General features: G+C 55.7%; 2 protein-coding genes across 3 annotated transcripts in view; one reads left to right on the plus strand and one right to left on the minus strand.

Annotated features, from left to right (window-relative positions):
* Window positions 1-267: 267 nt before the first annotated feature.
* Window positions 268-14,245, plus strand: Ccdc167 (coiled-coil domain containing 167). Of its 2 annotated transcripts, none has more exons than XM_013029604.1 (4): window positions 268-348; window positions 12,688-12,782; window positions 12,910-12,995; window positions 14,047-14,245. In XM_013029604.1, exons 1-4 carry the CDS (start codon window positions 277-279, stop codon window positions 14,148-14,150), a joined length of 357 nt encoding a protein of 118 aa, XP_012885058.1. In that variant the 5' UTR covers window positions 268-276; the 3' UTR covers window positions 14,151-14,245. The 2 variants fall into 2 exon arrangements, with proteins under 2 accessions (XP_012885058.1, XP_012885059.1); XM_013029605.1 differs by having other exon boundaries at window positions 12,943-12,995.
* A 1,122-nt stretch (window positions 14,246-15,367) lies between these two features.
* Window positions 15,368-24,631, minus strand: part of Cmtr1 (cap methyltransferase 1) — a 59,467-nt gene continuing 50,203 nt past the window's right edge. Inside the window, exons 14-24 of the mRNA XM_013029637.1 lie at window positions 24,088-24,144; window positions 23,409-23,466; window positions 22,912-22,980; window positions 21,920-22,051; window positions 21,060-21,182; window positions 20,452-20,543; window positions 19,821-19,889; window positions 18,561-18,608; window positions 17,776-17,888; window positions 17,222-17,330; window positions 15,368-16,555 (exon numbers count right to left, since the gene is read on the minus strand). Of these exons, the coding sequence (XP_012885091.1) occupies window positions 16,423-16,555; window positions 17,222-17,330; window positions 17,776-17,888; window positions 18,561-18,608; window positions 19,821-19,889; window positions 20,452-20,543; window positions 21,060-21,182; window positions 21,920-22,051; window positions 22,912-22,980; window positions 23,409-23,466; window positions 24,088-24,144 (1,003 nt within the window). The 3' untranslated portion in view covers window positions 15,368-16,422. The remainder of the gene's footprint in view (window positions 16,556-17,221; window positions 17,331-17,775; window positions 17,889-18,560; window positions 18,609-19,820; window positions 19,890-20,451; window positions 20,544-21,059; window positions 21,183-21,919; window positions 22,052-22,911; window positions 22,981-23,408; window positions 23,467-24,087; window positions 24,145-24,631) is intronic.

Below are 24,631 nucleotides of genomic sequence, written 5' to 3' on the forward strand. Positions count from 1 at the left end.
GGTACTGGGTGGAGACTTTGCTGCGAGGAGGGTGGAGTCTGCTGGCCATCCAGGAGCGGACCTTACACAGGCCACCCTCTGGTCCTCCACAGGCCTTCCCCACGCCTCACCCCCAAGCGGACGCTGCCCCTCACCAACATGGCCGCCGCAAGGAGGCCGCGCCCCTCACCGAGATGGCGACCGATTAGCCCCACCCCTTCCCTGCCTCGACGACCAATGAAAAGGAAGTACGAGGATTTGCGCGTGCGCAGTAGGGCCCGGTGGGCGTGTCCCGTAATGACTGGGAGGGGGATCCCGGCTAGCAACATGACTAAAAAGAAGCGGGAGAATCTGGGCGTCGCTCAAGAGGTGAGGGGACCAGTGGGGGGTGAGGCCGCGTCGTTGGGTGCCTTCTCCGGCCGCCGGGTAGCAGATCGGCCCGGCTGCCATGTTGGAAGAGGGGCCACAGGAAGGAAGCGAGGGCGACGCGGGTTGGAGTGAGGGTCAGGGGGTGGGGAGAGGGCCTACGGGGCGCCAGGGTGGGGGGTCGTGACCCGGAGGTCAGAGGGCACGACGGGAGTGCCAGAGGTTCGCACGCTCCCGGGGGCGGAGGCGGCCGATGGGAAACCCCAGGGGAGCCCCAAAGAAGGCCGGGCCCAGGCGGGAGGGGGCGGACGTGGGACGGGGGGGGGGGCCGGAGGGGGGCGTGGAGATGGGGGCGCCCGAGGGGGCCGGTGGACGCCGCCGCAGCGGGGGCTCCGAGCGCCGGCCCGGGGACGGGGAGCCCCCGAGCGTCCAAAGCTCGTAGCTTGGGAATTACTTGGAGAACCTGCGGACTTTGTAAAGAAAATTCTAGAATTAGCGGTGTTACCAAAGGGTTTCAAAATAAGTTGCCGTCCATGGAAGGGAAAGCCCACGGATGCGCACGGAGTGGCCGCTGGGTCCTCCGGATTGATCCTCACTACCAGCCGGGCGCGATGGGGCGCGGGGCTGGCGAAGCTGGAGGCCCTGCGGGACGGGGGCCTTGGCGTGGAGTCCTGCCCCGGTGGTCTCCCTGGACAGGGGACTTTCTTCCCATCTCTCCGGTCCCCAGAGCATCCTCCCAGAGGTTGTCAGAGAGATGCAGGGAAATGATCGTCATCAGTCTACCACCTAAAAAGTGATTCCCAGGCTGAAGAAGGGGAAGAACTACCCGGAGTGCATGGGGGGGAGAAGGGAGAGCCGCCCAGCACCGGTGGCTCACGCCTGTAATCCTCAGGAGGCTGAGATCTGAGGATCACAGTTCAAAGCCAGACTTGGCAGGACAAAGTCTGTGAGACTCTCATCTCCATTGACCACCAAAAAGCCAAAAGTGAAGCTGTGGCACAAGTAGTAGAACAATTAGCTTTAAGGAACAGTTCAAGCCCCAGGACACACACACATACACTCACACACACACACACACAGGAAGGTGGTGAAAAGCTGTATAGTGGGAAGGACATAGATTTTGTAGCCTATATTAGAACAGAGCTGCTGGAAGAGAGAATTCCCCAAACTTAGTATCTTCAAGAACAAGAAAATCTTGTCTATATTTTAGGCTTTGTGGGCAGAGTAGTGGTCTCAATTATAACTATAGTATTCATAGATTCCAAAATTTCCCTCCTGGCTAAAATTTGTTTCTCCCCAAATCAATACTTGCATCACGTTGGTGATCATCCACAGGCAAATCAAGAGTAGAAAAAAAAAAATGGAGTCACCTGAGTTCCACATTTCCAGCTAAGCTTGAACCAGTGCTGCTGAGCCTCCATGTAAGCCATCATTCTATAAACAAATGTCTTTTTTATGGTCTATTTAGTGCCATGATTTTTGCATTTTTTGTGCTTTTTATTGGTGATTTTGCTGCGTTAAGTGGCCCCTAAGCATACTGCTGAAGTGCTGTGTAGTGTTCAAAGGCTGTGATGTGCCACATGAAGACAGATAGGCTGTTGAATAAACTTATTTTCAGGCATGATACGCTCAGTACTGTTAGGTGCCATTGGCTGTGATTTCGGTAGTAATGAAGCAACAAGAAATAAGATCGCTTTATACAGAGACACAAATTAAAAAAAAAAGTTTTGTATGGATTCATTGATGAAAATGTGGCGAGAGCCTCGTGAGAACCCGTGAGAACCCCGCCTGGTTCAGTATTTGCTACGTCAGTGCCAGTGTCAAATTTAAAAGAACATGGGCTAGAATGTAACTCTGTGGCAAAGGACTCGCAACATCCCAGGTTCTATCCCCAGTACCAAAAAAGAAAAGATAAAAATTACAGTTTTTAATTTTTGCTGGTCCTAGGACTTGTTCTCAGGGCCTGGATACTGTCCCTGGGCATCTTTTGCTCAAGGCTGGCACTCTACCACTTGACCCATATCACCACTTCTGGTTTATTCTGTTTATGTGGTGCAGAAGAATCAAACCCAGGGCTTCATGCATGCTAGGCCAACACTCTACCACTAAGCCACATTCCCAACCCAAAAGTACAGTTTTAAAAAAAACAAACCAAAAACAACAACAAAATAAATTTAAAAGAACGTAACTACCACAAGTGAGAGCCACCTACATTCAGAGCTGCTGTATTAACGCGAAGGCAAGCGTGGGTGATACGGGAGGGACTGACGGTGCTCCAGGAACGCTACTGATAGCTGAGCATGCTGGTACACTCAGGAGGGGGAGGCAGGGGGATCTTGAGTTCCAGATCAGCCTGGGCTACCTAGGGAGACCCCCTTTCTCAAAACAAAAACAAAAACTTCACTTACAAAAGACATGTTTGGCTCCTAGGCCTTAATTTGCCAACCTCTGGTCTAGAGTAACGGGACTGGTGCTTTGTCAGATTTACCATCTTGTGGCTCTGCCATCTCCCAGGTCCTGTTACCACCTTATCAGTGAAACCAGTACACAGCCCATTGCAGGGGAAGGGTGGAGGCACTACCCACTGTCTTAAGGATCCTGGACCCAAACTGCTCATCTTCTTTGGCAAGAACTAAGATTCAGTGGCCCACACATACCTGCAAAGGAGGCTGGGAAATCCACTCATCAGCCAGCAGGCCCCGCCCGTGCCCCGCTGGTACATTGAATAGACAGTTTGCTGTCTCCATTGCAAATTGTACCTCTTTTACATTGTGGCTGTCGCCATTAAATGAGATGGTAGATAGGTGGAAAGTGTCCCGCGTGAGCCTGGCTCGGTGGGTGATTGATAAACAGCAGTCTTTTTCTTGGCCTTTGTGGTTCTTTCACATCTTCATACCATGACTGTTTCAGCACATTTATTTGGGTCTTAAATTCACTATCTGCAATATGAAGGACCTGAACTGAACTGAGCTAGGAGTTACAAACTGTGCCCAGATAAGGGTTGTGCATGCCTTCCGTTTAGACTTTTTAAGTGTTTTGAGTTCCATAGTATTTGCATCTCCCTTTCTTTTTTCCTTTTGTGCCATTACCAGACTTGAACTCAGAGCCTCAAGCTTTGGGCTTGGCTTTTTTTTGCTCACAGCTAGAGCTCTACCATTTGAGCCACACCTCCAGTTCTGGCTTTTTAATGGTTCATTGAAGATAGGGCTTCAAACTAGGACCCTCAGATCTCAGCCTTCTGAGTAGCTAGACATGAGCCACCAGTGCCCTGTTTTTTCTCTGTTTCTTAATCTTCTTGATATTCCTAGATGTATTTTTGTTGATACTTGCATAGATATTTTAAAATACATAGAAATACATAGGTGTTTGCCATCTAGTCTCTAAGGCGACTTTTTTGCTTGGTTACTCACAGTTTTGAAATCTGCGACTCTGTGCCTTAGGAAAAGGCTGGCATCTGGCTGTGTCTCCTCTTCGCTTCTCAGTCGCCCCCAGCGGGGTTGAGTATTGAATGTGCTCTGATGCTCAGTAGCAGTAGATATTGTCCTCTTATTAAAAGTCGTGTGCTCGGAGCCAATGAAGTGGTGATTTAATCAAAAATGTTTGTTAATCTGACGAGTGCAATAAAACCCCACAAGTGAGTGATCTCAGCACCTGCAAACAGACTGCACTTGTTGTAATGAAGCAATTACCAGGCAGGCGGCACTCACCCCGGGGCTGAGCAGGCCAGCTGCAGCTACCTCTCGGACATCCGAGACACCTTCCACCCTCCCGCACTCCTAGCTCCTTTTGAGGCCTCTTTCTCCCACTCATTTGCCACCTGGTGAGATGTTAGAATTGGAAGCAACTTGTAAGTTCTGAGTATATTTGGAATGATTTCTCATTTCCCAAAGGGAAATCACTGGCCGTGTGTGTGTGTGTGTGTGTGTGTGTGTGTGTGTGTGTGTGAGAGAGAGAGAGAGAGAGAGAGAGAGAGAGGTGTCGGCACTGGGACTTGAACTTCGGACCTTGTGTTCTCACTTGGTTTTTTCTACTCAAAGCTGACACTCTGCCACTTGAGCCGTAGCCCTGCTTTCAGCTTTTTGCTGGTTAATTGGAGATAAGTGTCCCACAGATTTTCCTCTCAGGTTATAATCCTCAGATCTCAGCCTCCTGAGTGGCTGGGAGCCACCAGTGGCCCGGCTTGGCCCTGACTTGAGTGTACTTCATTAAAGAGAAATGTACTTCAGTCTACAGGGACAGGAAGTGGGGGGCTGATATAGAACTCACTTTTTAATCTGTGAGAGTACTGAGCTGTGATTTGGTCATGGCACATGTCTTTTGTAGCTATGCTGACCTGGTGTCCTTAGCTTTCCCCTTGACTAGCTGGTCTGAAATCACCAGGTATGTTAGCTGTGGCATAAGTTGGCTGTGGTCGCTAGTATGCTTCTGTTTGGGAAGCATTTGTCTACAAGTTACAGAACAATGGCCTTGGGGACCTCAGCAAATAGGAGCATACTGGTTACCCTGCTAGACATGTGTGGGTGAGTGGCTGTTCACATGGCTTCAGAAGCTCAGCTCTTATCTAGCCACAATACTAAGGTTCATCTTTCAGTCCTCATAGCCACGAGATAGCTGCCACACTTCCAGTGGCATATTCAACTGGTTTTTTGTGTTTTTTTTTTTTTTGAAGGCAAGAAGGAGAAAGAAATGGTACTACTATTTGTCCTTCTGTTATTAGTAGAGCCTAAGCCCTCCCAGGAGTCTCCCAGCTGATTTCTGGAACCTCTCATTGGCCAGAAGTGGGTCATGCCTGTCTGGCTTTCATGGCCGGGAGGCTGGGGAAGCCTGTGCCGCGCTTTTCCAGCGTCTGCAGTGGAGATGAGCAAAGGAGGAGGGGCTGGGAGTCAGCGCCGTGCTGGCCAACTGCTTGTATCTGGAGCAAAAGTTACCAGGAAGGTGGCTTTGCTTGCCTAGCATTGAAGCCCTGGGTTGGATTCCTCAGTCCCATATAAACAGAAAAGGCTGGAAATGGTGCTGTGGCTCAATTAGTAGAGAGCTAGCCTGGAGCAAAAGCAGCTCAGGGATAGTGCCCAGGCCCTGAGTTCAAGACCCAGAACTGGCCAAAAAAAAAAAAGTTAATGGAAAGCTGGCCACCAATGCCACACATGAGTCATCCTAGCTACTCAGGAGGCTGAGATCTGAGGATCCCTGTTCAAAGTCAGTGCAGGTGGCAAAGTCTGGGAGACTTTATCTCCAATAAACCTCCAGAAAGAAAAAGAAAAAAAAAAAGCTAGAAGCGGGGCTGTGGCTCAAGTGGTAGAGTGACAGCCTTGCACAAAATGAGTTCAAGCCCTAGTACTGGCACTTACACACACACACACACACACACACACACACACACACGTCAATGGGAGTGGTTTACATTTTTCTGGAGTTCTTACTAGGAGGGAAGGATGGTTGAGAACTGAGGAGAGGTAGTAGGCTGAAGGGGGCTGGTGACCAGCCAGCATGAGCACGGGCATGCTAGGCCTGTTATGCTCAGGGGGCAGCGAGTCTGGTGGAGCCGTTCTCTGCACAACGCTATGGACTTAGCACCTTCCTCAGACAAAGGCTAGAAGCAGCTAGTGGCAGCCATTAACTGGTTTGCTCCACTGGCCTGAGAGGCAAGGGGCGGCCCTTGAACCTGCCACGCTGGCGGTGCTGGCTGGCCGTCGGATGGGCAGAGGTCATGGCGCCGGTGTTTAGAGCCGAGGCGAGGTGCTGGGGAGAGGCTGGCAGCATGCGGGCTCTTCAGGGCCCACTGACCATTAAATGAGCCTCACCTGCGGCAGGCGAGAGCCACAGGTCGCCGGCGGGCAGGTGATTTCTCCCGGCAGCCTGCGTCTGGCGCTGTTCCACTTGACGGGGGTCAGGAGACTAAAACCTCATTACCTAACGCGGCTGGATGGCGGCGTGTGTGGAGTGGCAGTTTGCCAGCATCTTAATTAATGAATTCATAAGGCTCGGAGTGGATGCCAGTTCTTGAAAAGTGCTCGGAGCCTTTCAGTGATGCAGAAGCTTTTTGCTAATTTATCAAGAAACATATATTGGGAGCAAGAAGAGAAAACAAACCCCCAGCAACATTTTTGGCCCAGGGGTAGCTGAAGGCTTCAGGCAAGGACTGACTGGCCGTCGGGGGATTTCCAGGGTACCTGCGCCTCCTGTGGGCGACTGTGGCTCTGAGCTTGAGCCGTGCCTCACCTGGGCGGGCAAGTGTCTAGAAAAGGGACCAGCCCTCTGGCTCACTCTGCGATTCCTTGAACAGGGGTCACTGATTCTGGAGGGCCGGGTGTTCCCATGCCCTGCGCTGGGGAGAACCTTCCGGGGCCTGTTGATTTGGGAACTTCCCACCTGCACAGAGCCTGATGACTCGCCCCCTTAGAGGACCTCAAGACATGTCAGAGGAGTCGGCCCTTTGGGTTTAGATCGGCCCTCTGGGGTCTGAGGCTGGTCACCTGGAAAATTGAAGCCCCCCCTCACCCCCCTCCTCCCCATGTGTGGCCTGGAGGCCCCAGATGGAAAGCTCCAGCACTCCTGCCAGGAACCATCTGGGCCTGTGCTCTGGCCGATTTACCCATTATAATAAATGTCCTGGGGCCTCCCGATGTGTGAAAAAACAGCAGATTTCCAGAAACCCGGTTCCCAGCGGTCCCCAGGCTGCTGCGGCTGGAGATGAAACGGAGGCCACTGCACTGTGGATTAGCCAGAAGAGGAAGGCTTTGATACTCTTGGGGGGCGGGGGGCTTATCAGCCGCAAGCCCACGCTCTCCCTCTCCCAACTGGATGTGTTTTGTGTGCCTTTGGAGCAGCTTTGACAGTTTGGTGGTTTGGAGGAGGCTTCCTGGGGTGCCTGTGAAGTGGGGTGTAGGCTCAACGCGAGCACAGACACCCAGCTCCTGGCCCCCGTGTTTCAAAGCCCGCGAATGCCAGGCCGGCCTCTGACAGCACATCTGCTGTGTGGACAGACCAACAGCCCGGCACAAGGTCGTTCCGAGTAGAGGGGCTGCTGAAGTCAGACCAGCACAGTTCACAGGGCTTTATCTGTGCTGTAGGAATGACTGTTTCCAGAACCTTCTTGGTCAGGGATTTTTGCCTGAGGGATGGTGGCAAAAGGGCTTAATGTGGTGGAAAGAGGGTAGGCTCAGAAGCAGAGACCCAGACTCAGACCCGGGCACTGCCACTGCAGTGTGTGTGTGTGTGTGTGTGTGTGTGTGTGTGTGTGTGTGTGGTGGCCACAGCCCCCTTCCTACAGGGTATGTGGCTAGATTGCAGACCTGTGGCTGCCCGTTGCAGGGCGTGTGCAGGGTAGAGGGTGCAGGTGGGGTCAGGGGTCGGAGTTGCTCAGGGCTGACGTTTCTCTCTCTGATGGGGGTGATGGTGAAGGGCGCAGACCTGGACGGCCTGTGTGGCTCTGGGAAAGTCACTTCACACGGGAGTGTGAGATGCTACGCTTGCCATGCCTCCCGTGAGCGCCTGTGAACGTGCTGCTGGGGCGCTGGCGTTGTTACCGTGTGCTTTCATTGTGAGTGGACTCTTGGTTTCCAGAGCCTGCTTTGACTCACATTGTGTCATCCTGACTCCGGAGACCCCATGACAAGCTGGGCTCAGGGACTCACCGCCTGGCTCTTCATTAGATGCTGTCAGTGACAGCCAGGACCTGGCCAGGCAGCTGCAGGTGAGCTCAGGCCTTGACTTGACTGGAGGCCAGCCCGCTTCCAGCGCCCTCCTCACGCCTTGTGTGGCTATAGCCCCTGGGAGCCGGGCCCTTCCTGGATGGAGCCCAGAGGTGCCTGCCTTGCCTCTCCAGAAGGCCTGGCCCTGGCAGAGGCTCTGAGGCCGTGGGCCGAGCGTAGATGCTCTGTGGACTCCCGCGTGGAGGGAAGCCGCCGGAGCCCGGCAGCCAGGCTGGGTGCGGCCCGCGGGGCCAGCCCTCAGCCGCTGTGCTCCGCTTTCTCCACGAGAGAGGCACCAGGTTCCCAGACTCCAAGGAGTCTCATTCCGGGCCTCGTTCCTGGAGGCTCCACACTGAGAACACTGGAAATCCCCTCGTGGGGATTTCAGATGAATTTTACCATTTCTCTTAACACAGTGGTTTTATGGCCTATGGGACCCCAGGGAGCCTTGCCTAAAGCTCCGAGAGTGAGGTGATATTCCCCGGCTGAGGGGATTCAGTTTATCTGGCCTGGGGCTACGGAACTGCCAGCTGTGGCCCCGGGCAAATAGCCTCTGCTTGACTGCCGGAGGAGCCCTGCCCCGAGACTGGCAGGAAGAACGCCTTTCTTCCCTGGCACCTGCCGATGGGAGCCGAGGCTCTGATTGGCTGCAGCCTTGATTCCAGCCCCCCCCCCCGGGGCACTCCAGGGCTGTGGAGATGCCCTGGTCTGGGACTCTCCTCTCCGACAGGCTCCACATTAGCAGTCACGCCCTGGCTTTGAGTTCAAGTCCTGCTCAGATGGCGAGAAGCAGTACCCGGACAACAGCCTGCCTTACTCCTGAGCCTTCTCTGCTAATCTGCACGTGTCCTGGGGCCTCATGGCCAGGGCTCCCCCAGGCCTTGAGCACCTTTCTGAGGGGTGCACCTTCTCCCTGCTCCCCTTCCCCTCCCTGCCAGCCCCTCCTCTCCAGCCATCCTCAGGGCAGTTTTTAGCCACTGTTGGTCTGGGTAGAGAAGGAGCTGCTACCCGCATGCCCTGCCCGCTCACCCTCCTGACACCACGGGTCAGCTGAGCTGCTGGCCAGCCTGCAGCCAGGTGCCCAGAGGTGCTGGCCTTCAGAGTCCTCCCTTCCCTTCCGTCCCTCTCCCCCCTCTCCTCCCTGCCCCTCTGGACTCGCTCAGGGTCTCTGGGCTTCTCTCTGCACATGACTCCCCTGCCAGGCCGGCTGCTGGTCTCCCCTACTGTCCACACCCCCCGTGCCCGCTCGGCTGCCCTCTGCCTCCACACCACCCTGTCCTGTCACGCTCGGGCTCCACTCAGCCGCCATGCCTGCGCCACAGCCTCGCCAGCACGGCCCCGCCCGGGCCGGAGCGCAGCTCCCCGGAGCACCTCATCCCCAGCCAGCGAGGGGGCTGACCCCCGAGGCGCGGGAGACCCGCAGGCCGGATCCCTGCCAGAGGGGCTCCCCCCACCGCCCACCCCAACCAGCACACCTCCCTCCCCCACTGCTCACTCTTGCTACCCATTGAGTTGGTTTTTACCAATTCCCCAAAGATCCAGTGAACACCATTCCCCATGTAAAGCCTGTGGACCACACCGCGCGGCCCCGCGCTGGCCTGTGCAACGCCACTGCAGTACACGAGGACGGGAGTGAGCGACTCGCCTGCCATCCACAGCGAATGCCAGCACCGGCCAGGGCCCAAGCAGACAGCCACGACACCTAACCACGTTTTTAGGCTTCTACACACTTGGGCTCCCAACTGCTTGCCCAGCTCTTCCCCTTCAACTTCTAGGATCTTCTTAGCGTTTGCCTTCTTATCCTCTGCTCCTGTCTTGTCCGCTGCCGCCCGTAGCGCGGCAGAAGGAATGACCCAGCGACCACAGCGAGCAGCAGACTGCAGAGTGCGGAATCCCCGGGCACAGAGTGGAGCGCTGACTGAGAAATCTCTATGGCCTGTTTCTGTCTCCCCACCCGCCTTTTCTAGCCACCACTGTGGACCCCAGTCACAATGATGAGAGGCACCAGGTCCCCGGGGGTCCCCCATCTTTACGGCTGCTGGGAGCTGCTCTAATTCTCAAGGGCTTCCTCAGCCGGGCCGGGCTGGGCACCCTGCGGGGTCTCCTACGCCTGGGCTGTGGCCTGCAGGGCGCCTCGCGGCCCAGGCCTCCCTCGCTGGAGGGACGTGCCGCTGTAGAAAGGAGCCGGAAGTCAGCGGGGCGTGCACGCTCATACAGGGAGGTTAGAACTTGGCCTTAAAACCTTGATTTGTGTTTGCCCACTGAAGCCTCATTAACAAGAGGCAAATGAAAGTGGGGATAGTCAGTGGGACTGCGAATAAATTGGGCTTGTGCAGATAAAGGCCCCCGAGCGCCAGTTCCTCAGGCCCTGTCCAGAGCTCGATGGCAGACTGGCTTGGCCACTTGGGGTTTGCCAGGCTGAATTGTAAAGTTTTGCTTAGCGTGCGTTCCGGACTCGCTCCGAGGCAATTACCACTTGTTTGGGCCTTCCAGGGGTTTACGGACGGAAATCCTCAACCCGTGCCCTTCCCCCTTTTAGAATGACTTGCAGACCTGGGCCTGGCCCAGGGGACAAGGCTGGGCACCGAGCTGCGCTGGGACTGGGCTCTGCCTAAATTATGTGCAAGCACAGCTGTTCCTCCTCCTAGCTGCCAGTGGGCAGCTGTGGCATGACAGGAGGGCTCGGCTGCCAGTCATTCCCCGAGACTCAACCGTGTCCTCGGCCCGGCCCGAGCCACTCACGCCCAGCCTCCACCCACTCCAGCAGTGAAGATTGGGTTTGTCAGGCCCTACACCAAGAGAAGGGTGGCACCGCACTCCAAGATGGGAGCCGCAGTCTCAGGCATCCTTAGAGGCCTGGCGGGTCACAGACATGAGTGGACTGGGGCTGCAGTTGGAAAAGACGGGCTTGGATACACACAGCAGGCAGGGGTGCGCATCGACTTTCCTCAGCCTCTCAAAAGGACAGCTTGGGGCGGGGGGGGGGGGCTCCCACCAGGTTCGGGGAGGAGGCAGACATGAATTTAGCTTCCCTTGGGTTCCAGCCTAGAATTTGGTTCCATCCCCCTCCCCTTTCTTCCCCTGTGCTTTTGTGCTTTCTGGTTTTGGGTGTCAGCACTGGGGGTTGAACTCCCAACCCTACACTTGCAGGGCAAACACTCTCCCACCGAAGCCAGACTCCAGCCCAGACTGTGGTTTCTATGCCGTAGAAGACAGGAACTCTGGAGGACTGGGCTGTATGGGCAGACGACAGGGTGGCCTGGACCCCTGGCATCAGGCTTGCGCTGTCCCCCAGCCAGCTCCACAGTGTTCCAGGAAGGTCTTCGGCCTCCCCACGGACCCCTGCCCAGGACAGCCCTCCCTTCAGGTGACCATTTGCAGAGAAACAGCACAATTAACCAGGCAGTTAACTCAAAACTTGCAGGGGCTTCCTCCCACCGGGCCCGGCCAACTGAGCTGGAGTTGGCAGTGGCCAGGCCGCAGGGAAGGGTGGCCGGTGTGTCATCTGTACCAGAGGCTGAGACACTTGGAAAATACCTCCCCAGATGCCCAGCACCCCCCCCCTCCCCAAATACAGACCTGACCTGGGATTCCCAGGCTCTGGCCAGCCTTCCCAGGAGGATAAGACCTGGAAGATCACAGTTTGAAGCCCAACTCAGGCAGAAAATTCTGTGAGACTCCCATTTCCTATTAACCAGCAAAAAGCCAGACTGGAGATATGGCTTAAGTGGCAGATGCTAATGGAGAGCAAGCAAGCCGAAACTGAGGCCTGGAATTCAAGCCCCAATATCAGCATTAAAAAACAAAACAAAACATATTTTTGGCATCTCACCTCTCAGTAGCTATTTTGCTTCACAAATTCCATCCACCTTGATGAAGAGTAATTTTTTTTTGTTGTTTTGGGTCTGGTTGTGGGGCCTGAACTCTGGGCCTGGGCGCTGTCCCTCAGCTCTTCAGCTCAAGGCTAGCGCTCTACCACTTGAGCCACAGTGACACTTCCAGTTTTTTTTCTTTTTGCTTATGTGGTGCTGAGGAATCGAACCCAGGGCCTCAGGCATACAAGGCAAGCGCTCTACCACTGAGCCACCTTCCTAGCCAAGAGTAATGTTTTTTACACAAGAAACAAGTTAGAGGTACAAGTTGTCTGGAAATGGTTTTCACTCATTTTTATGACATGTCTGTTACCCTGGCTTCCAAGATGAAGCCTGTCCGAGGGAAATACAAACACCTCGGCCTCGTGTCCCCGCCAGGTCTGCACCTCACGGATGGAGTGCCTGCAGCCTCCCACAGCACGTGTGTCCCTCCAGTCCTGCGTGGAGGCAGGTCCCCCCCCCCGTGCGGGTACCTCTGGAGGCCCCGTTATGAGCCCAATTGGGCACTGTGCCAGGGAGACGATGGCCCAGGGACTGCCCCCCCCCCAAGCCCACGCGTGGCCTAGAGGATCAGGACAGCAGTGAGGCCCTGAGCAGCACCCACTGCCCTGCTGTGGGGGGGGGGGGACTTTAGGCAAGGCATGTCGGGTTCTTCCCAGGAAAGGCGGGGGGGGGGCTGAGTAGGGCACCTGCCAAGGAAGACCCCTAGCAGCGTCCTCTTCTGCCCGTGTTTGGAGGAAGCAGCAAGGCTTTAGCGCAGCCCCTGCCGTGTGTTTCAGATTGACGGGCTGGAGGAGAAACTGAGCCGGTGTCGGAAGGAGCTGGAGGCCATCAACGCCAGGCTTGACTGGGCAGAGCTGAGCCCAGAGGACAGGTAACGCCCTCTGGCCCCTCCCTGCCCACTACCCACCCTGGGCACCCAGTGTGGGCTGGGCCTGAGGCACAGGGTATGGGTCCCTGGCCTGACCCTCAGCCCATCCCCACCCCCCACGTCTCCCCAGGGACTTAAGCTATAAAACTTCGCCCTTCCACAGGCGGTCTCTGGAGAAGGAGAAGAACAGCCTCATGAGCAAAGCCTCCAACTTCGGTAAGAAAGTTCCCCTCCAACCCAGCCCCAGGATTAGGAGGGTTGTTCTTTGTTGCAAAGGAGCATAAGGTTCCCTAGTGGCTCGGTATGGTATGGAGGGGTGTGGCTGCAGCCAGGTCCAGAACCTTATGTCCACCTCGGCCCCATGTCTGTCCCCGCCCATCCCCACACCCCAAGCTGCCATCAGGAACCCCCTGCAGTGGGAACAGAGCAGCCCCCTGTGGGCATAGACCAGGCTCTTGTGGGTGGAGTGATGCTGCCATCTTCTGGGCACCCGGGGCAGAGCAGGGAGAGCCCTGACAGTGAGCAGCCGTGCCATGGATGCACCCAAGAACACCAATGCAAATCAACCCAGACCAGGCCTGGGGGGGGAGGGGGGAGGTCCTTACCCCTGAAAGTATAGCGGCGTTGGACCTCTGCCTCCTTTCTGGGTCTTGAGTTCCTGCTACGCCAGGCTAGGGAGGGCAGGTGCTGGGGAGGCCCACATGGGTCTTAGCTGCCCTCAGTTTCTCCTGGAAGGAGCCCTAATGAGTGACATTCTACCAGGACATCCCACCACCAGCATGCTTTGCCCTTCAAGTGTGGCCTTTCTGGTGATTCCAACACCCACTGCACTTGAAGAGCAGTGGTTGCTCAGAATTTGGCACCATGATTTTGTCAGCTGTGGGGCTTGAACTCAGGGCCTGGACACTGTCTCTGAGACTCTTTCTGCTCAAGGCAAGTGCTCTACCACTTGAACCACAGCGCCACTTACAGTTTTCTGGCAATTCATTGGAGACAGTCTCATAGACTTTCCTGCCTGGGCTAGCTTTGAACCCTGATCCTCAGATCAGAGCCTCCTGAGTAACTAGGACTATAGGCATGAGCCACCAGTGCCTGGAAGCACCATGACTTTTAATTTAGCCCAAATGTGCAGGTTCTGCGGCTATGGGAGATCAAGGGCACGGGCTGGAGTGGCTAAAGCAGAGTGTCTTATTCTGCAGTGTCTGAGCATCTTGGGATGGGAAGGCTAACTGGTGAGCCGACTATCCCATTTCCCCTTTCCTCCCAGAAAAGGAGCTCAAGTTGCTTCGGCACGAGAACTGGAAGAACACCATGCTTTCAGTGGCCATCTTCATCCTCCTGGCCCTGCTCTATGCACACTGGACCATGTGAGTCTGGGATTCTCTGCCAGCACCTGCTTTGCCATGGCTCTCTGCTTGGGACCAAGACCAGTGGACCAAGGTGCAGGGCACCCTTCTCCCTTACCGGTGCTCAAAGACCTGCCCGCCTGGCCCAGGCTGGCCGTGGGCCGTGTGTGTGGAAGGACACGGTGCTGGCTCCTCCTAGCGCCCAAGGGAGACGCAATAAAGAGCGCGGGTCACTCTGCTCAGTACACGTGGTGTGGCGCCGCAGGGGAAGCATCCTGCGTCAGGATGCCAAGCTCCTGGTGTAGAATTCACAACAGAGGTGGAGCAGTCCCTGGGCCCCTCCCCAGGCAGCGTGCTGCGGCCCGCAAACGCACCGCATGCCCACCACTCAGTGCCATGGCCTGTAATGGCAGAAAATAAAATGTAGCCTGTGCACTGAAGGGCAGCTCGGGGCTTGAGGTGGTCTTGGAGGTCCGAGGAGCTGAGGTCATCTGTCTTCAGGAGGTCAGCAGGGCGGAGGCCTCTGGGCTGACTGACCTATGGTGACAGCAGTCAGTAAATCAGGTGGGTTCACAAAGGTGGGGGGAGGGAGTCCGGCAGAGGGGGACAAGGCAGGAGCAGCAGACACTTGTGTCTGGGCCCACTGGAGCCGGGGGGTGGGGGGCAACGCCCGCTGAGCGAGGAGGACACTCCGGCAGGATCTGTGAAGGGTGGGCAGGCGCTGGGGGAACCCGCCGGTCAAATGCACAGCCCGGTGGGGAGGCGCAGCTAACACCTCACATCTCCCCCCACAGCACAAGGGCAGTCCCCAGCACAGGCAGAATGGGGGGCCTAGTCTCAGGGGTCGCTGACCAGGGCCAACAAAATGTCCCTCTTCCCTCATCCCTGGTCCATGACACTACCTGCTTTGTGAGTTGTTTCAATCACACAAGCTGATTCTAGACTGTGACCGTGCCACCAGCCATGTGGCTGTACTGGGGTGGGGTGGGGTGGGGTGCCTCCCTCCCGCGGGGGGGGGGGGGCTGAGTTCAGTCATTGTCTCGGGGCGGCAGTGGCAGCGGCAGCAGCGGCGGCAGGAGTCCTGCTGGGCCCCGGGCTGACCAGGCTCTGCTCGGCTGGCCACCCTTCCTCCCGTCTCGAGCAGAGCTTCCTCTCACTTCGCGTCTGAGCTGTCCCCCACACCAGTCCCCCACCTCACAGCACCGAGACAACCGGAACAGCCCCAGCACAGACACACAGGCATTAAAAATATGTTTATCTTTAATAATCCAAGATTCTGCAAGACACTGATAGACCCAGAACTGGGTGGAAATGGAGCATCTCAGGGGGGGCGGGAACTGGCTGGAGGACCCCCAGGTGGAATCCATTCCAACCTCACAGGAGCCTCAGTGCCCTATCTCCATGGAAACCAGTCTGACACAGATGGGGCCCTGGAGAGCGGACACTACGTCTCTGAGGCATTTCCCATGACAAACCACCACGGGTGCCCCCCCCGCCCCCCGCAGCGCTGCCCAGCTTCTCTCTCGCTCTAGAGGAGATGGACTGGCGTGTGGCAAACAGGCCGACGGGATCTCCTAATGGCAAGGAAAAGGATAGCAAGCAGCTACCTCCACCTCAAAACTTGGCCAAGATGAGGGTAGCAGGGCAGAGGCCGTATGATTGCCAGAGGGCTGGAGGTACCCCCTTACTTGTGGGGCCCCTGCTGCAGCGGGAATAGAAGGCAGGTCTTCAAGGCTGCCTCCTGCCCTCCGAGAGCTGCCTGGCATCTGGTGGGCCCAGGAGAGTTCTAGCCACACCTAGTACCAAAGACCACACACCTGGTTCCCAATGTGGGCCCTCAAGCCTCCTTCCCGGCCTGCAGGAATTCTCAGAGGTCCAGGCTGGGGAGGACTCCAGGAGGAGTGGAGAGGAGACGAATGAGCATTAAAACAGCAAGAGACAAAACCTTGATTTATACAACAGCTATCCTGGCCAGCTCACGACAGCGGGCCTCTGCCCACTCAGGGTTGGCCCAACATAAGTTGGGCAAAGCAGGGGCCTGGCCACCCTCAGGGGCAGTGCATGGAACTCAAAAAAGTGAGTCTACAGGATTCCAGAGGGAAGGCAGAGCCCAAGCCTTCCGCTCTGCCGTGTGTTACCCCTCAGGAGCACTTCGGGCTGAGTCCTGGTGGGGAAACGGTTCCCAGGGAATGTGTGGGGAGGAGGCCACCCTCCCTGTGGCCAGGTCAAGAAGGTACCAGTGGCGCAGGCCCCGTGCCAGCACTCGGCAGGGGCCCAGCGCACAGCGATCCCAGGCCTCAGGCACTGTGCCTCTGGATGAAGGAGAGGACGTCCTCCTTGGACAGCTTGTCTGGGTCCTGGGGCTTCTGAGAGTCGTGCACACGGATGCCATCTCCCCACTCCCAGAAGAGCCGGCCATAGTAACAGACACTGGGAGGGAGTGTGAGGAGACATCAGGGGCTGAACTTAGGACCGAGAGACGGACTGCTAGCCCACCCCGGCTTCCAGGACTTAAGGCAAGGATGGTTTAAGTGCGCGTGTGGGGCGGGGGAGGTTCTGTCGGTGACTCCGGTTGAGGGTCTTCTCTGCAAGCCACCAATTCCTTCAGCTCCTCCCAGAACCTGCTTTTTCCAGCAAACTGCTGCTGCTGCTGCTAATGGCATCCAACTGGTGCGCATGCGCACTAGGCGTCCTGGTTTATCTGTCCGCTCCCCTGGGGCCGCCCAAGTGTGGTGACCAGCAAGGGTCGTGGCTCATGTTAGGCACACTGGGCTGCCATCAAAACCTGTGACTAGCACCCTGGCAAACAGATGCTGCTCCTGACAGAGCCTGCCATCCCAAAGGACAAGGTGGAGCCCCTCAGCACGTCCCCGCCGCCAGGCCGGTGTCAGATGTCATAGGAACAGTGGCTGCTCTGTGGGCCCTTCACACCTGGGACCCCCCCCCCCCGCCTTCCTAGCAGGCAGGCCCAGGCATCGCTCTCTTCACTGAGCTCACTACCAGGCTCAGCCACACCTGTACCAGGGACCAGCCTCGGCTCTGGCTCCCGCAGGAGGACCCAGACTGCTGAGGGGTGGCTTGGAGAAAGCTACTCACTGAAACGGGGCAATGGAGTCTGCCGGGAGGCTGAAGGTGGATGTCTGGGTTTTCTTGTTGTAAAAGAACTTCCTCTTGAAGCTTTTGCTAAATGCCATAGTCCATGGCTCTGTGAGGAGAAAGAGCAGAATTGCTCAGAGAGGATGAAGCACCCAAGATCCAGGGGCTGAGCAGCACAGGGGGCCACACCCCTCCCAGGCGGGGAACAGCCGTGAGGAAGACCCCTCAGCGGCCTCACCCCCAAGAGGCAGCATCGCCGCTTACAGGGGTGACAGGGACCAAGCTGGTCTTCCTGGACCTGCTGCCGCCTGCTGAGAGCATCACGCAGGCCTCTATCTTTCAATCTACAAGTTCATCTTCCATACCCCAGCTCCCAGCCCTGGGAGAACAGAAGAGGCCCAGGGAACACAATGCCTGTACCACGTTCCTCAGCAAAGTGCTAGCCTGGTCCCGCCCACCTCAGCAGGGAGCCCACAGCACCGGCTCTGGCAGGGGCTGGCCAGTGAGCCTGGCTGGGAAGGGGTGGGCACAGCAGGCAGCCACTCATCACCCACCGTTCACAGTCCTGACGATGTAGAGGCCTGTGGGCACGAAGTGACGGTCGTCCCGCCCTGTGTAGCTGAGCCTTGGCGTGCCGCTGGAGCCCTTGATGATCTTCATTTCCAACCTGATTTCCCCAAGCAGTGTGCACACAGGAATGAAGGGACAGTGAGAGAGAGGGTCTAACGTGAGTCCCTGGCTAATGTCATATTCCCCCAACCACAGTATTCTGTCCTGGCTGGTTTGACAGAAGAGATGGAGGCACCGACTTCAGGGAACTGCTGAGCCACACAGGGATAGAGTCAGTGGCAGTGCTGGGCTTAGACCTCAGGCTCCAACTCCCCAGCAAAGCAGTGGAGACAAGGGAGTGAAAAATAATCCAGTACGTGAGACCACTATGTGAGACCACGGGAGTCTACCGCCATGGCAGGCTGTAGCCACATGAGAGTCGGGTTTGAGCAGCACATGTTGCAAAGAGTCCAGAGCCATAGTTATGCCCCTCTTCCCCCTCCAGGCTCAATCTGGATCTCTGCACTATGAGCGGGAATTTATGGCGTTTCAAGCCGCTCGCCGCTCTGCCCCTTGCAGGGACAAGCGTAACTATTAGAGCATCAGTGAGCCTGTATTTCTGCCCTGCCTGCTCCTGACAGATGCTGAGTCAGCTCATGGCCAGGACTCTGGGCCACTTGGGAGGCAGTGGGGGGGGGGGTAATGGTGGTACCCGGGCCAGCGCTCCTCCCCACCACAGTAGAATTAGAGTAAACCCTGACCGCCCCCATCCCACCTCCCCTCACATCACCTGACAAAAATCTTCTCCATCTCCTCCAGCCTGTAGACCTCCTTCACCCTGTGTGGGGAGAGGGGGAGACACAAGTTGGTGAGGACCCGTTCAGCCAGGAAACAGGTGGCAGAAGGTGGCATGCCTACTCTACCCTCAGCTCCTCCCTGCAACCAGCAGCCCACCAAGGCAACCCAGCTTCTCCAGCCTGCCCCAAGGCACAAGGGTCCTGAAGCCCAAGAGAACGGAGTAAAGGCCTGACCAGCACTCCCACCCTGAGGTCGTGTTCACTGCCGCCAGCAGCCAGAAATCCGAGGCCCAGTTCTCACTCAGGTCTGCCTATGTAGCGTTCTGACGTTCTATAGCAGAATGATTCTAAACAGTCCTAATTGTTGTGTTAGCCATAGCGAGGGAGGCCCTGACCAGGGTTCGGGCTCGTGCTTCATGCCTGGCCCCCAAATCTGAATTCGCCTCCCAAGAAGGGGAGGTGCCAGAGATCCAGCAAGCAGACAGCAACGGAGGCAGCCCAGGCCCAGGCATCATGCCACGCAGACAGAGCTTGCTTCCAGACTTTCAGAGGATATCTAGGAAATGCATTCTCAATGCTGGATTTAATTTTAAGTAGATTTACATTAAAATGAATAATAACCTTGATAAAGTATAAATAGATACCTCAGTCTCTAGTGACAAGAAGCCCCAAGGGGCAGGGCTTGGCAGTTATTACTTTTTAGTAATAACCGCAGACCTTGAGAAATCTGCTCTCCATCTGTTTTCTCTCTGGCTGTTCTTTTCCTCCCCTCCTTTGCCCCACTTCTAACCTTCGCACTGCCTACAATGGCCACAAACCCAGGCTTTTCCCCAAGCACGCGGATCACCCCACACTCTCAAACAATCCTTCGTCCTTCTCTTCACAAAATGCAACTCCTATTCCTGTTCTTACTTGCCAAAAAAAGAAAAACCTACTGCCAGGTTGATGGGCTCATGATAGGCAAGTGTGAATGGGCGCACCACGAGGAGTGTGAGCATGCTCAGAAGCACGTCACATGCATCTTAAAGGAGGCCTTTAGCCCCCAGAATGAATCTACCTGTGGAGTTCTGCACACTACACCAGGCAGGACAGGAGACACTGGGGTGAAAGCCTCAACACCCCCAAACTAATTACTCATCAAAGGCACCGTTTCTAGCATAGACCTTGCCTGGCCCACCCAGGGTTCGGTGGAGCAGGCCGAGGGCAGCGGCAATTCCACCGCGGGGTGAGGGAGGAGGGAGACATACGCTCACCTGATAGGATTCATGTCAGGGCGACTGGGCTTGGACACAGCTTTCACAAATTTCTCAGCAAGCTGAATTCTATAATCCAAACAGAGTCCCTCAGAGGCAAGCAAGAGGTCTTCCCCAGCACCCGGCCCTGAGGCATTTCTACAGCCGTAGTGGGAGGTCGTGAAGCTGCACAAAACTGCCCCCAGTGGCACCATGTCCAGAGGCCCGCCCTGCCCATTCCACACCATTTCACATGCCCTCGCCTCCAAATTTCCCTGTGTCTTGCTGGATTTCCCCAAGTGCTTTCCACTGAGTTCAGTCATGTCCACGAGAGCTTCAAACATCACTTTCACTGTCACCACACCAGAGGCACTGACTTAAACAGGGCACTCAAGAACTAGGCATGTTCTCAGAAGAGACCCTCTCTCTCCTCACAATTACCACCTCTGTCTGAGTAGCTGTGGTAAGATGGACCAACGCCCACTACCCATTTCTCATTCTGTACTTTGGACCAGCCAGCGGGTGGGAAGGGAAACTCAGGGCCTGGTTAGCAGAGGCAGCCAGGGGCAGGGGCAGAGCCTCAAGGGGTTGCTGACCAGAGCCCTGCCTCGGCCCCACCCTCCTCCACTGGGGGCCGGGGCCCGGGTCAGACCGTTGGTTGAAGTGCTGCTCCCGAACATCGCTGCCATTCAGCACAAGGACGTCGAGAATGTGGATGGCGCTGATCTTCCGCTGGGCCTTCCCCTAGGAGGACAGAACACTGCCTACTCTGCAAAGTGGCTCGCTGAGGATGGGAAAGCCCTGGGGCACAGGGGTTTCCTGTTTCCCTCCCACTGATCCTCAGCACCATAGTGGGCTTCTGTAGCTTTGAACCTCCAGGAATCGCAAAGCCGGCTAGGCTGCAGCCTGCCACACTGCCCTAGCCAGGCCTGGCTTCTACTCCAGGCCACCTGTTCCCACTGATCATGCTCGAATATCCCAGGAAACAGCAGACTCCTAGCAGGCCTCTTCTTTCTCAGAGAAGGTCTGGTATTAAAACAACAAAAACAACAAACAACAAACCACCTAAACTAGCTACTAACAAACGCTTATATCCAGGGCCCTGGATGTACCAAGTTAATCACAGTCACCTCTGGCACTCTACCTTAGCCAGGGCAACTGCTCAAGAAGGAATCATTAGCAAACAGTGCCAGGCTCAGTAGTGCCCAGTTGTCCCCACCCTCACCACAGGACCAACAGGTGAACAGAGGCATTGCTGACCTCCCCTTTCAGCTCATGCACGATTTCCACAGAGAGCAGAGTGTCCCGAGGTAGCTCTGTCTTCAGGTCCAGCTTTACCCAGCGGTCTGACTGGCGGCCATCCCATGTGTAGATCTGGGACTTCTACAGACGGAACAGAGGGTAAGCATGGGGCTGAGGGTTGAGAGGGCCAGTTCTCAAAGGGCTTTTATTGGCAGCCACCAGCTGGGAAATGGCATAGAATAGGATAGAAAGTTTGTTAAACTTCTCTTTGCTGCCTCTGCAGAAAGTAAGGTGACTGGGCTTAGTCCTGCTGGTAGAACACAGCCTTTAGTCCATGGTTAATGGTCCTCAAGAACAATCCAGCTTGATAAGGAAGAGGAGAAAAGTAAAAGGAGGAAAAGAGTGTGTGCAGATACAGAGACGACTGCACATGTGACTTTCCCCAGTTGGGTAAGACGCAGAGCACTCCCGGGCTCGCGGGGTGCGGGGGAAGGAGAGGGATGTCACTGCCAGGCAGGAAAAAGCATGCAGTGGTGGAGTGCTGCAAAGGACCGGCTGCATGGGCTGAGCCGGGAGAGTCTGCTGCTGGCCCGGGAAGTTCTGCACTCAAGAGGTACCGCAGCAAGTCCCCTTAGCGAGGCAGGGTTGAAAAACATGTGAAGAAATGAAATAAATGAATGAATGCCACTTGGTGAACTCAGAGAGAAAGAGAAATAGAGCATCAGGAAATGCCTGTCCTCTGTGTATTACCTATATAATAACAATTTTTAAAAATTGCAAAAAAAAAAGAAATGCCTCTCTAGAGTAAGCCCCAGCTCCTTGGTGCCACCCAACACACCAGAGAGAGGGCACTGACACTCCCTAAGTTGTAGACTCACCCCCAGGCCAAGGAGGAACTTCTGTTCACTGCCAGACACCATGCAGCGATAGTCAAACACGGGCCGGATCTTCTCCAGGGTTTTGGAGGTGAGCAACGTGGGCTTGTAGCTGAAGATGTCGATCTCAGTGCCCTGCAGCGTGGGTGAGAGGAAACACCACGGGACTACAGGAAGGCCTGGCCGTACACACACTCCTAGGAGCCGGGCAGGCCAGGAGCAAGGGACAGGAAGCACTTGCTCTCCCAAACACGCTCCCCTGTGCCCTCTTCTTCACCTAACCAAGCACTAAGTGGGCTCTATTTGCATCTGTTTGGAGTGTTCGTCCAGGACGTATTAGAAGAGGCTGGGAAAGAAGAGGACACCAAGTCCCAACTACAGATCAATGTACCAGAGCCATGAGGAAATGTCACCAGAATATAAGAGCCACGCAAAAGCAAGGATTCTCCAGTTGGTTTGGGAGCAGAGAGACATGACCTCTCTATCCCACTCACCAACTGTGCACAATATCATTCTAAGGCCATCTTGAGCCGCGTTCTATCCCTGACCTCCACAAATTCAGTACCACAAGAAGCAGGAGGGAGGCAGTAAAAAAGATCAGCAGGCCAAAGAACTCTGAGGCGTAGTTCACCAAGAACAGGCTGGAGTCTCTGGGACAAGCCCAGCTCCACAGTGGGCACCTCTGGTTCACTCTGCCAACACTCCACATCTCCGCAGGCAAGTCCTACAAGGCCTGCAATGGTCAGGGCATGCTGGTCAGAACATCTCTGCTCGAAAAGAATGCTGCCACAAGCACACCTCAGACAGGAATCTGGTCAGCCTGCTAGCTCTGCACTGACACCCACGTTTCTCACCAACAGAGGTTGCAGTCGAGGCTCTCAGGGCCCAGGCGATGCCTGTGCAGCCTTCTGGACGCCGGGCATCTGAGGCCTTAAGTGATTCCTACCACTTCTAGATTAAAGCCTCCAACTTGTCACCACTCAAGCCAGATTTACCTGAATTAACTCAAAGAACTTTGATTTGGGGTCCGAGGAAGAAGGAGCAACTCGAGCCTGGTCTGGGATCTGAAAGGAAAAAACCAAGGGCTTTGATTTCCAAGTGCTCCGCCTGCTGCCCAGGGCTGGGTGAAGGCGAGGGGCAGAGTCAGATGGGGGAAAGAGAACAGGCACGCAAGAAAGGGGGCTGAAAAGGGAGATGGGGTCTGTACCCACCGCTCCCCATCAGGTCCCACGGCAGCACACCCCAAAGCCACTTCCCTCAGGAGCTTTTTGAGCTGCTTTCATTACCCAGGTGAAATCTTGTCTACCACCCCTCCTGACCCAGCTGCAGGCTAAACTGGTAGTAAGGGCAGGCAACAGTTTCCAAGAGAGCTAAAACAACACAACCCACTCAAGTGGGGTGCTGCTGCAGCAACAGGGGGTGGGTGGGGGTGACAGTCTTGTTCTTGGCTACAGCTTCCCTGCCTGCAGCAACCCGGGCTGGGGAAACTTACATCCCACAGTCGGAGGCACTCTTTCCGGATTTCTGCTTGCCGAGGCTCACTCAGGGTCCTAGGAGAAGCAAACCAGAAAGTGATGAAGTTGTCTACAAGGCCCAGCAATGGGACCCTGTGTGCTCTAGACTGCTGTGTAGTGGGGCAGCAAGCACAAATAAATGCGTAAGTGCATGCGCAGTGGCTCAAGGTGCTGATGTGGCTTTCCTCATGGAATGAGACCACCTCCCCTTCCATTCAAGGGAAGGGAGGAGACATCCCCCAGCTCTGCACCACCCCATGCGAACCCCGTCCTGGGAGATGTCACTATGCTAGTATCTCGCAAGGCCCAGTTAAGGCACACTCAGGTGTTCCTGGCTAGCTCTGTGTGTTCTCTAGCTCACTCTCTGCTCTGTGTCCCGCAACACCTGTGTTCTACCTGTGCAGGCGAGGGGGAAGGGGAGGGCTGCGCACAGCCTCAAGCACTCCCAACTTGCCCACACCTTCTTCCCATTACTCTTATCTGCTGCAGACAATGTCAAGTCTTGGAGGGCACCATCCAGGAATGCCTCTCTGCCATCTTCCACAGCAGAATATGAGACACAGTGGAGTTTTAAATGAAATAACTAAAGGCACAGGGCGGGGCAGAGAAAGAGCTGCCTTTGAAAGAAGTGAGTTCTGAAAAGAGGGCAGTACTCACGTGTCTTGAACAAAGGCATGGATTTTGGCCAGAGCTTTGATCTGCAGACTACAGTGGCTAGGAGGGGAAAAAAAAAAAAAAGTGAATTTCGAAGGACCGACAAGCAAGACATCAGCACAAAGAAGTCTGACCAGAGCAGCGCTCGTTTATATTTGAGGAAGGTGAGAGACAAAAGAGGACAGCCAGAAGGCTGAGGGCCGAGCAGAACCAAGTGGAATCCGCAGACACTCAGATCCCAAGTCCCGCTTTAAAAAAAAGGTCTCGCCTAAACCTTAAGGAATCTGACAGTACTGGATGGGCAATGGTGGCTCATTCCTGTAATCCCAGCTGTTCAGGAGCTGAGACCTAAAGGATTGTAGTTAAAGCCAGCAGAGGCAAAAAAGTCTTCAAGACTCAATCTCCGGTTAACCAGCAAAATGCCAGACTAGAGGCATGATTTACATGAAAGACCACACCAGACCAAGATGGCGACGGGGCAGTAGGGAAACGCCACAGCTCTCTCCAACCAAAAAGAGAGTTCGAGTTCCAACGCTTAATCTCCCCA

This window comes from Dipodomys ordii, unplaced genomic scaffold, assembly GCF_000151885.1.
Source record: "Dipodomys ordii isolate 6190 unplaced genomic scaffold, Dord_2.0 Scaffold120, whole genome shotgun sequence".
In the NCBI taxonomy this organism is placed as follows: Eukaryota; Metazoa; Chordata; class Mammalia; order Rodentia; family Heteromyidae; genus Dipodomys; species Dipodomys ordii.